Source organism: Culex quinquefasciatus, chromosome 2 (genome assembly GCF_015732765.1).
Source record: "Culex quinquefasciatus strain JHB chromosome 2, VPISU_Cqui_1.0_pri_paternal, whole genome shotgun sequence".
NCBI classification, from domain to species: Eukaryota; Metazoa; Arthropoda; class Insecta; order Diptera; family Culicidae; genus Culex; species Culex quinquefasciatus.
The window spans coordinates 101,423,678-101,435,889 of record NC_051862.1 but is presented as its reverse complement, the minus strand read 5'-3'; the positions used below and the strand labels follow the sequence as shown (position 1 = coordinate 101,435,889).

Below are 12,212 nucleotides of genomic sequence, written 5' to 3'. Positions count from 1 at the left end.
TATGCATACTTTATATGTGGATATAGAGGGGATTTAAAGCTACCATATCCAGATTTTTAAGCGAAGATGGCGTTACAAATGGTGAACGCCCGAAATGTCAAAATCACGCAGTGGTACCAACATTACAAAAAAAAGTGTGCCATGGCATGACAGCCAAACTTTTTTTTCTAATGTTGGTAACGCTGCGCGATTTTGACATTTCGGGCGTGCACCATTCGTAACGCCATCTTCGCTTAAAAATCTGGATACAGTCCTACGGTTACTTGGGCAGTAAGGTGAGGAAGGCAAAAACAACAAGGCATTGGTCGAACAGCATTGTAAAATCTTATGTAAAGCATGCGCTTATTAGATCTGATCTCATAAGCTTTGCTAATGCTTTTAAGCTTACTTATAAATTTCGTGAGGGCCTCAATGGACACAGCTGGGACCTCGTTCATAAGACTTAACTTATGGTATTATTAGGAGCTTTTCTCTCACTGCCCATAATTGAAAATTCGGCTATTATGCCAAATCAAGTATTCCGAGAAAAACGCGTTTTAGTGTTTGTCACAAAATCTCCGTCAAGGCAATTTCCCATAAGAGTGGCATATTAGCCGTTTGGTTTTTCGCATCGGCAGCCAAGTCTAAACACTATTTCGTTGAAATTCAAGTTCCAGGAGATGCGTTGGAACAACCTCTACCGCCTGGTGCTAACATCTCGTTTTTGCCAAAAGTGGATATTAGCCGTTTTTTTCAATGATGGGCAGCTCAGTGTGGAATTCGTATACGATTCTAATTAAATTCTGTTTCAGAATTCGGATTGAGTTAACTGGGTTATGTGGGCTCTTCGCACGTAGTAGTGCGTGGGCTCTACGAGGTTTTGGTGACTGTCAAACGTTCTAGATATTTACAGTGGTGCCAAGGTGCTGCCATAATGTCTAGTCTTTGAAGAATAGCTAAGGCACTAAATACAATCCACCACCGGGTCCGGTGATGTAGTGGCTAGCGTAGTAGTCTCTCACCCCAGTATGGCCTGGGTTCAATCCCAGACGTGGCATTTTTCGAGACGAAATTTGCCTGACCACGCCTTCTATCGGATGGAGAAGTAAAACGTCGGTCCATTTGCGTAAAAGAGGTTTTGGGTGACTCACCACACATAACCTTCGGACGCCTAGAAATGAGTAGAAACTTGCAACAGAGACCACAAAAGACCCGGGGGTCGTTAAAGTGGATTGCTTTGCTTTGCTTTTTTAGGCAATACAATCTAGAAGTCAAAGCGTCGGAGATCACGAGTGCACGGCTGACATTTCTTTGCACTGCTAAGGTGTTAAGGTTGTTCAGCTTACAGCGGCTTTCGTAACTAGGCAGACACTGTCTGTTCATTCTTTTGTAGCAGCTATTGAGTCGCACGTAATAGTTGTGCAAAGGTCCGTCGAACGGGGAAGTAAATGAGATTTCAAAAAAGTGTCCACGTGCATTCGAAAAAGGGAGAACTAGCTCTACAAACGATGAAAAAATCTCAGGGCGGTTTTTCTTTAAACTCGAGATATCTTCATTTGCAAATTTTTAATTTTCAAGGGAAAAAATTATAGTAAAATTCTGAAGGGATTCTAAATAGGGAGAGGGAACGTTCTTTTATTACGTAACGCATAAACGGATTTTTAGACTCCCCCCCCCTCGTAACAAAATTTCCATACAAATTTTTAAACATTTGTATGGAGCGTAACACGGCCTCCGACCCCCCTCCCCCCCCTTCTGCGTTACGTTATAAAAGAACGCTTCCAGACTGGTCGATGCGAATTTGACGTATCCAAACAGACACGAGCTTGACGTATATCCAAATGAGCCTTTACCTTTACGCCCAGCAAAAATGGCAGTGTTGGCATGCTCAAAACAAACGTACCAGTTAAATTTAGCCAAGTCTAACAAGTCTCCCTATTAATGGTCTCTAGTTATTTACGAATGGTGCACGTCCGAAATGTCAAAATCGCGAAGTGGTACCAACATTAGCTAAAAAAGTGGCTGTCATGCCATGGCACTCTTTTTTTTTGTAATGTTGGTACTACTGCGTGATTTTGACATTTCGGGCGTGCACCATTCGTAACGCGTTTATCCTTTTCTCAGCTTACTGTTTTTGCATATGGGACCGAGGGGGATGTCACTTCCGCGCTAACCGAGCGATAAAGCTTCCTTTTCAAACCTTTGCAGCGTTCACTTTCACCTTTCCGCTTTAACTTGCTTTAACGCGCGTTAACCGCGATAACTTGCTTTTTGGCTTGCCTTTACTTGCGTTCTCTCATCACACTGCTCGATTTTTTTTGGCAGCGAGAACTGTCAAGAGCAAATGACAGTTCTCGTTGTCAAATCAGTCGAGCAGTTTGTTTTGCTAGATTTTTCTCCGTCACCGGACGGATGGTGGTCAATAAACGGTGGCGCTCTAGGAGGAAACAAGATTCTCGCCGCGTTGTGCTGATGCAACTTCCAAACGGAATATTAATTAAAACGGGCGTGTTCCGGGCCGGTGTTGGCTGCGACGAGCCTGCTAACGGAGCTGTACCACGATGAACCTACGGAGGGCAAAACCGGTGGGGACAGATCAGCCGTCGGAACCGTTTCCTGTGCCTTCGAAGGGTTCCTGTTCCAGCGATTCGAGACGGGTCGGTCTTTCGTCGATTTCATGGTGGAGGAATCGAAAGGTCGCGCGACACTCTGAAGGAACAGAGCAGAAGTTTGGCAACCTGGAAGTGGCCATTAAGATCCTTGAGCTGGCTGGTGAGAATCAGAGCGAAGCGTTCGAACATCGGCATGATTGATGCGACTGGCCACAGACAAACAGACGTAAATCATTGAACAAATTTAACGAAAATCCATCAATCACAAAAAAATGGAAAAAGGTTAGCTAGTAGCTCGATCTGGTGGCCAATACTAGCATTAACCATCACTGTATATGAGAATTGGTTAGTGTGTGAGTGAACGCGGTCACTCTTGTTGTAGTGAGAGGAGGGAGATTTGTTTACTAACATTTACATTTGTTTACCAACATGTGAGAAGAATGCAAGAAGTTCAAATTCTTAACTCACGCAGACGGTCCACGTCCGCGTCCGATTGCGGCCATGCACTAGGTAAATCTTGCCGAGGAAACATTCGTGTAGGCTGCAAAGGTTGAAGGTTGGAAAGATGCACCAGTTTGAGGGTGGTTTGGGTATTACTGCGCTGTTTGTGAACAATGCCCACAAATTGGCCATGAGTTTAAATAATAAATTTCTTGGCGTAAGGTTAAGCTACCTTCTCGGCAAGCAATTTAGTCCACTTGCAAGCAACCAAATAATCGTATGAGACCAGGTTGACCTTGTTGTCGACGGTCTATACCTCGGTCTATACAAGGGGCTGGAAACTCTTAGAACTTTACTCAAGTATATTAATAAGTATACTTAAATAATTTTAGTATACTTACGCCATCACACCCTAACATGAATCATCTTGAAAAAACGTCATTGTGACGTCTATAAATGTCACAACTATTTTGTTATTAAATTGTTTTTTGTTTCTGCCAAACCTAACCAACAAACGACGGAACCGGCAAATTGAAAAAAACTTCCTCCAGGGCTTTTGAATTATTTCAAAATCAATTAAACGAAAACGAAATCAAACCGATTTTACTTTTTTTCTGTCGGGTGTGACTTCTTCCAGCGACGACACCTCCAGGAAGATCAACATTGTAATCCACCAGGGTAGCGCTAGTCTCGAGACCAGTTCCGACGCTAGGATCTCTTTCGAAGTGGCGACTCTTGTTGGCCTGTGGGGCGCTTCCGGCGATTACATTCCGGTGTTTTTCGAAGAGATTTTGCAGATTATGCGCTGGTACGGGGACTGTGCAAACCTGAGTGCGAACCCGTTGCGGGAATGATTTTGGGGGAGATTGTGGTTCACCGGTTACTCGGGATTGTGCAGGAAGCGATAGACCACTCGTTGTACCGGCGGGCCAGTTCGGTGTTTCCGGGAAGGACTTAGGGTATCATATATGACGAGGTTGATTTTGATATGACGAGGAATCCGACGCGAGTTGAGCGGTTGCAAAAGTGAGGGACATAGCGTTTGTAGAGAAGAAGATGAAGGATCTTAACGGGGCCGTTTTTTGCAGATGGGATTGAATTTGGACGAGTCGGATGAGCTTTCTGCCAAATCCATACAAAAAAAAAAAAAAAAAAAAATGATGATACCTATATGTTGAGAAAAACTTTCTCAAGGGTTTAGGGAACATTCCAAAATCAATCAACTGGACACTTGATCCAGAACCTGCTCTCTATTGTATTAACAATTTCTCAAGAATCAAGAATTTTTCATGGACGGTGAACATCCGGTGGGCTTACTTTCGGCACAAGGAAACAATTGTTGTCTGGTGCATCAGTCCAACGGCCTCTACCATGATTGTAGGACCACCACCGTTATTCCGAGGCAAAAATCTGCGGCGAATTGATGGCTAGGTAAACCTGTCCCTGTCCAATGAATTGTCGTAGCCCACAGCCAATATTCGCTAAAATCAATGCTTGCTCCGCTGATAAATGTCGGTTTTATTTGAATTTTACCGAAGAATATTTGATCAACATTAAAAACTGCTAGGTCATGCAAATTTAAAAGCTCTAATGTAAACATAAACACACAAAAGCACCAGAACTGTCAAAGCCAAGAAGCGTAAAGTAGCGGTGGAAATTCGTGGTTCAAATTTCGTTAGTATACTTACAAGTATATTAGAATAACGTAAGTATACTAAGATTTATTAATTATACTTGGAGTTTCCTGCCCCTTGGGTCTATACCTACATCTTCAACCTTACCAGTGGCCAGTTTCTGCCATCCAGCTTTCCTGGAGACCAACATCGGCGATTCGGCGTTGAACGTGAAAAATCATTTATGTGCAGAGACAATTCGCTAATCCGATTATTGATAATATGAACGGCTTAGCATTCGAATAACTAGAAATACATTTATTTATGCCAGTTGGTTAGACTGCATTGGTTTTAAATAGTATTCTTTGCATAGTTAAATAAAATTATACATTTTTTTGGGTTTAATTCTGAGTTTCGTTTATTATCATTAGGTCGTACGACAATGAGTATTAAGTCAATCAAAAAGGGATGAAATAAATCATAACATGACGGCCGGATTTGAGAACCCCGACGGAGTTAAGATTCTCGCGGTCTCTTGCGTCCTCGAAGTCGGCCGGGTCGCGCAACTGCCATCGCTGGACACCGCGTCATTCACGAAGGCCGGATTTGAGAACCACGATGGAGTCAAGATTCTCGCGGTCTCTTGCGTGCTCGAGGTTGGCGAGGCGATTCCGGTGGACACTGCATTGCCTAACCCATTCACCTGGTCAAGTTGGGGTACACCATCTATAATGTAGACCAAATTCAGTTTCTAATTGCATTCATTCAAGATCTAGTTGAAATTTACCAACGCCGACGGATGAAATAACAAACTCAGCTGAATGGGACGGCGTCTCGTTGTTGGAATTGCCTAAGAATCTTCCGATGTTCAGAACACCGGAATCGTTACTCGTAGCATCCGGCATTTCTTCGTCCAGTGGCTCGTGTCGGTCAAGCAGTAGACTTCCGCAGTTCGCATCCGGCATATCTTCATCCTGTGGCTCGTGTTTTGTGATAAAACTTTCAAACCAGTCCGGCGTCTCTTCTTCTAACGGTTCGGCCGGGAAGGATTGAGGATTATCTAAATGCTCAACAGACCATTTAGCGGAATCCACACCCGGAGGCGGGTCCGGATCCAAAAATTCCACCGACCAATCTTCTCCAAACTGGTCCATCCTCACACTCAAGTAGCAGCAGAAAAAAAAACAGAACTTTTGGCGCGCTACCTGAAACTTTTGGCGCGCTAGCTTAAACGTCATTTGAAAGTGTGCCTTGATTGCAGCGCCATCCTATTCTGGTGGATAATCCGAGAACTAAGTTTAAATTCAAATCAGCCGTTATATTCCTGATTGATGGAATTAAAAAGAGATTTACGTCTGTTTGTCTGTGGACTGGCTGTGAGTTTGAGTTGAATAATCCTTAAATAAATATTTGTTTAAGGATTAATTTTTAATCTTTAATTGTTTTTGAACAGGCCGTGGAACAGACTCTAGAACAGACTACATATGTTTACATAATAGGTAAATTTGATTGGCAAATAATAAATTATACCTGAAACCAATTTGATAGAATTGTGTCGAACGAAGGGGTCAACAAGGAGGTATTAGACTATACCAAACAAATAATAAATATAATTGATTATATAATTGATGAACATAACATTTTTCTGAAACTAAACATACGTTGTTTACACATCATATTTTATATTATTTAAAATTGAAATACATTTTATTAAAAATCCAAACTTTCGGTATACCTTACACCTCATTTCTCCGTTAAGGAATTGTTCTTATTTTTTAATTCTTAGAGTTTTTAATTCCTTTATTCTTAAATGCCACCATCATGAATAATAAAAAAAACTACACATTGGAGTCATATTTTAGGTTAGAAACTCAAATTTAAAGGATTTAAAGATTCGAAATTTTGGATTTACAGCGTTTCCAAATTTTACTTATTTTTGAAATTAAAATTTCTTAGATTTTTTTAACCATTAAAGATTTATGCTTGTCATTTTTAAATTATATTAGTTAAACTTACCTGCAACTCTTATTTCTAAAATTGTTTACCTAATGTCAAAGTTTTGACCTGTTTCTAATGTATAATTTCTACCAAAGCATAATTAATTAAATTGAGTTGCATAGAACAATAAGTTCTAGAAATAAACTTTTAAATATTAAAAAAAAATAATACCCAATTTGAGTAAATCCACTCAACTGTGTACAATATTGCAGTAAAAGGGAGCGTTCTTTTATTACGTAACGCGAAAAATCGGACTTTTAGGCCCCCTCCCCCCCCCCCCTCGTAACAAAATTTCCATACAAATTTTAAAAATTTTGTATGGAGCGTAACACGGCCTCCGACCCCCCCTCCCCCCCTACTGCGTTACGTAATAAAAGAACGCTCCCAAAGTACTGGAACGCGCTACCCAGGCAAAAGTTTTGCGGTTTCTCTCCTTGCAGAACTTCTGCAAAAGAGAGAGATGAAGAGAGCGAGCTGAAAAGTACGGGAACATGCTGCAAAAAAGTGACTCATGCTGGCTGCAGAATTCTGCAGAAGCTGCAGAAATTTTGCAATTCTGCAAGTACGGGAATAGACCTACTATTAAATGCAAGTGTTTGGGCGATTAACTTTTTGGTGTTTTTTGACACGTTATTGTCATTCGGGTGGCTCAAGCTTTTCAAGTGTTTTGCTCATGAATTTGTCCCACTGTCTTGAATTATTCAAAGTGATGAGGAAAACACTTGACATTGATCTTAAGATCTACACAAAACAAGCACTATTCGAAGTCAACGTGATTTTCTACTTGAATTTAATGTATTTCACAGATTGATTTGGCAGTGCGTGGCCGAATGGTTACGCTGTCCGCTTTGTAAGCGGATGATTCTGGGTTCGATTCCCATCTGCTCCAACCTTCCATCGGATGAGGAAGTAAAATGTCGGTCCCAGCCTTGGTTGTTAGGCCGTTAAGTCATTCCAGGTTTAGGAGTCGTCTCCATGCCATAAGTACAAACAACACACCAAACCAAGCCTACTCCGGTGGAATCGCTGGCGGCGGTTGGACTCGCAATCCAAAGGTCGTCAGTTTAAACACTGGGGTGGAAGGTTCCTTAGAGTAGAAAGAGGTTTGGGTGCTCTCCCCATTCGAGCCTTCGGACTCCTAGGTTCGAGCAGAAACTTGCAATAGAGACCACAAAAGACCCGGGGGTCGTTAATGTGGATGGTTTGATTTTTGACAGATTGATGTTAGCGCAACTTTTATCGATGGCTAGAAGCGAGGCTAGAACGAGTAGCATAAACAACTCTCCCGTTTTCAACTGGCCGGCCGGCGCAGTGGTAGCTTGCACGACTAGCAAGCGAGAACCTGTATATCGCTTGTACGTACCATTATTTTTCAACACCATTTAAAATTCAAGCGTTTGGCTATTGAAATTATTTCATGGCCAATCACCGCAATTTCGAGTGTTTTGCGATTGATATTTGAGTGCTCTGTACTGCAGGGTCAGATCATGTGCGAAATCATGTGTGAGTTTTGCTCAGTGTAGCATGGTGCTCCCAACGGATACAACCAAATCTCGGAGCATATGGTGGCGTGTCCCCACGCTTCTTCCTCTTCTGTCGATTCAGAATTGTGTTGTTGTTCGAACACTCAGTGCTCAAACTCAACCCAATTACGAATCATCTCTGCGATACGGCTTTAAGCAGTAGGCCTTGCCGCCTTAACGCTTGTGATGTTTCAATGCATTGTCGATGCAATTGCGCACTACAAATTCGCAATTCGCAATTTTCAGTGTAAGAACGGGCCTTGACCGATCTTATGCACCAGGTTCCCAACGAACACGCACTGCTCTTACATCTACATCTCACCCTTGCTCTGAGTCAGTACGAGCAGCACGCTAGAACACGCTTTGAGTGTTCGTGCCAGGCATGCACACCTTCTTTTCCGGTTACGCATTTTAACTCGGCCGGGGGTGGTACATTACGTAGGGTTTGATGTAAGTATAAGCGCCTAACCATTTATAGTGTGCCTATTAATTTTCATTAAAGCAAGTACTGTTTTATTTTTAGTTTGAATTCAAAAACTAGTTGTTATTTTACTGGGTGTTGTTTTTCTCCTGAAATCTTTCCTAGTGTTGAGTCGTATTTATCTGTTGCTATTTCTTTTGTCGCTGTGTTTTGTTACATTTTTGGTCCTAAGCATTTTAGAAAAGTTTTTCAAAAGTACAATTGTTGAGGATACGCATAAGTATGCCTTGACTTGTTATTGACTTAATGTTATTTGTTGAATAAATCATTCTTGTTCTGTTCGTTGCCCTTGCAAGACGTGTTCTGCCAATAGGTTATGGGCCCAGTAACCAAGGCGATAACGGAATCGGAATCGGAAGTTTGTAGAAAATTTTCTCGAGAAGAATGGAAGCGAAGCTTGGAGTTGAGAAGCTGAGCAACGAAAACTACGCGCAATGGGCGTTCGAAACGGAAATGCTGCTGATTCGCGAGAAGCTGTGGAAGTACGTCGAGTACGCGCAGCCCCGGTTCCAGAAAATGAAGAGTGGACGGATGGAGTCTAGAGAGTACGCGCAACGATTTCGCTGCTGGTCGAGAGGCGCCAGCATCCGCTAATCCGAGAGCTCAAAACGGCGAAAGAGGTGTGGCTCAAGCTTAAAAACGAGCACCAGAAGACATCGATGTGCTCTCGTGTGTCCTTGATCTGCCAGATCTGCGACCGGAAGTTGCCGGAAGGAGGAGACGTTGCAACACACATTTACGATCTTGAGGAACTGTTTGCGAAGCTACGGAGTGCTGGAAAGGACCTGGGAGAGGATGTACAGGTTGCGATGCTCTTGCGAAGCTTGCCGATGAGCTACGATCAAGTCCGGACTGCTTTGCTGATCATGAAGGACGAGGATCTTAAGCTGGATTACGTGAAAGGGAAAATTCTGGACCAGGAGCGCAAGATGAACGAAGGTGAATCGGGAGACACACCAGTTGCGTATAAGGTGGCATTCAAGAGGAAGCTGATCTGCTACGGATGCGGTAAGGAAGGCCATAGGAAAGGGGATTGTCCAGCCGAGATGAGTGATGACGACGTGGAAGTCAACGCCAGCGCTAGTGTCAAGAAATCGTATGCTTTTGTATTGGACACCAGCAAACGGCAAGAATGGATCGTGGATTTGGGAGCCAGCTCCCACGTTGCTGCATGAAGGCTTGTTTCGATTCGCTGAAACCTGCCCCCAGAGGACAAGTGCTATTGGCGAACGGTAAGGAGGTGGATGTCCAAGGGATTGGAACGGTGTCGTTGAATAGCGTGGACAACAATGGAGAGCAAACGGTGATCAAGCTGACGGACGTGTTGTACATCCAGGGACTCGAGATGAACCTCATTTCGGTGGCTAAGCTGATAGTGAAGGGAGCGGTTATCCGGTTCGGCAAACATGGCTGCCGGATAATGTCACGAGGAGAGACAGCAGCGGTGGCAGTTTTGCGCGACGGACTGTACCGGCTCAAGCAACGTCGGTGGCGCTCCGGACAACAGAAGGAGACCGGTACGCAGTTTGTGGGAGTCCTGATCGAAAGCAAACGTCGGAGCAAGAAGACGAAGAAAAGGGAAGTATTTGAGTATCCAGGTTTTTAAGAGAAGATGGCGTTCGAATGGTGAACGTCCGAAATGTCAAAATCGCGCAGTAGCACCAACATTAGAAAAAAATGTGGCTGTCATGCCATGGCACACTTTTTTCGTAATGTTGGTATCACTGCGTGATTTTGACATTTCAGGCGTTCATCATTCAAACGCCATTTTCGCTTAAAAATCTGGATACATTGAGCGGTGCTCCAAGTTTGGGTCAACGGAAAATGGAGGATCCCGTCCAGTATCACGAGGATGTGGTACAACCGGTTTACTTCTTTCGAGCATCATCCAAACGGCGTGTGAGTGGTCGAACCAAACGAATGGGTCCAGTGGAGCGGAGTGGAACCGTGCCAAAATCACGTCGATTGGCTGATCCAGATGAAGACGAAAACAAACTGTCCAGGATTCAGGAGGAGATGGAGATCCTCACCATTGGAACTCGCAAAAATGAAGCCTGAAGCCGTTAGGGATACTCATGCGAGGAGGAGTGTTGAGGATACGCATAAGTATGCCTTGACTTGTTATTGACTTAATGTAATTTGTTGAATAAATCATTCTTGTTCTGTTCGTTGCCCCTGCAAGACGTGTTCTGCCAATAACAATAGTAATATTTGTGTTAATCCTTTAATCATTCCATAAATTGAGTAAGGGCTCGAACCTCACTTGCTTAAGAAAAAGGTGAAGTTTCAAAACAATGGACAGTGAAGGAAATATACTATGTAAAGAATCAATAGTAAAAGAAAGATAGTAATTTATGAAGTAGATAAAGAAATTAACAATAGTTAATAAATAGAGGTAACAAACAAGCTTAGATTGTATTGAGGGCAATTTACAGGGAAGATGAGAAATTATTCAAATAGATAAATAAAGAAAAGGCACATGATAAACAAAATTGACGTCGCTGCCAAATTAAGGGAAAGCGTTGAGAAATAAGAGAATCAAATAAGTAAAATCGAAATCAAATGGAGGATAGTAAGCAGAAGCCGTTTTAGAAAATCAGTGAAACAAAATAAACAGAAAATAGCTGTTAGCTGAAATGGAAAGAAGAGAAACCCCGTTCTGCGATGCTCAGGTACATCCACAGCAGTTGACTCAACATACTGCGAATCATAACAATACCGTCTACAATCACAAATTACTTCCCTTTCCCACATTGACGCGCCCCTTTCTTCTAGCCGTCTCGACTCTGACCCTCGCTGGTCAAAGGTTTACGATCCGTTTCCACAGGCCACCAGCTAGGTCATCATGAAAACCAAGCCAACGTGGAGGTAAGAAAATATGACACTTGCAAGGAACCAGAGCTATACTGTCCTGATCAAGAATGATCTAACAGGACTACGGACGTAGTCAGTGACGCTCCTTCCAGGATGTTCCTCGCCTAAGCGTCAACTGAAGAGGTATTATCAGTATCATTCGCCCTTGGCCTGCAATTGCGCACTACAAATGTTAATAGTAATAGTAATTTTATTTGGCAACGATATCCTGTTAGTTAGACTTTTTATCAGGGCAATAAATGACAAGAAGAGTGCTAGACGTAATCTAACCTAAGGCACTCTCCAGGATCCCTTCGAAAGATTGGCTGCTAGGGTCTGATTTGATTAGATTAGAAAACGGTGCTTTTCCATCTTTGAGACTCTTTAAGATTTTTGAATTTTTCAAAAACTTTATGAACTTAGTTATTGTTGCAGGGAGCAATTTTGCCTAAGAGTGCGAACACTCCTGCTGAGAAATGTAACGCCCCGATCGACCTTTGTAAGACCGATTTTATTGAACCATCAGACAGATCCGGCGTTACATTTCTCAGTGGGCTATGTCAACTATGAAGAATGTTACAGAATTTAAAACCACTTTTCTAGTTTAACAACATTCTGTATTCAAATTATAAGTTAAGCTAGGATTAACCTGTGTTACTTTGGAACCACGGCTCAGATTAATAGCAAGATAAGGTCCAACGAGGACACGATA

At 42.7% G+C, this 12,212-nt stretch overlaps 2 protein-coding genes across 4 annotated transcripts in view; both read right to left on the bottom strand.

Moving 5' to 3' along the window:
- LOC6045493 (phosphatidylinositol-binding clathrin assembly protein LAP) overlaps positions 1-12,212 on the bottom strand; it is a 47,852-nt gene that overhangs the window by 34,942 nt on the left and 698 nt on the right. The gene's annotated exons all lie outside the window — the stretch shown is intronic.
- On the bottom strand, positions 5,043-6,009 carry LOC119767018. Its single transcript, XM_038254255.1, has 2 exons — positions 5,433-6,009; positions 5,043-5,371 (listed from the first exon to the last, which is right to left on the bottom strand). The coding sequence occupies exons 1-2, from the start codon at positions 5,881-5,883 to the stop codon at positions 5,124-5,126; spliced, it is 699 nt and encodes a 232-aa protein (XP_038110183.1). The 5' UTR covers positions 5,884-6,009; the 3' UTR covers positions 5,043-5,123.

Bases quoted from the DNA above. Each gene is read 5' to 3' on its own strand.
- LOC119767018 (XM_038254255.1), bottom strand. From the start codon at position 5,883: ATGACGTTTAAGCTAGCGCGCCAAAAGTTTCAGGTAGCGCGCCAAAAG. The intron at 5,372-5,432 runs GTAAATTTCAAC...TCTACATTATAG, and splicing joins TATTTCATCCGTCGGCGTTG to ATGGTGTACCCCAACTTGAC.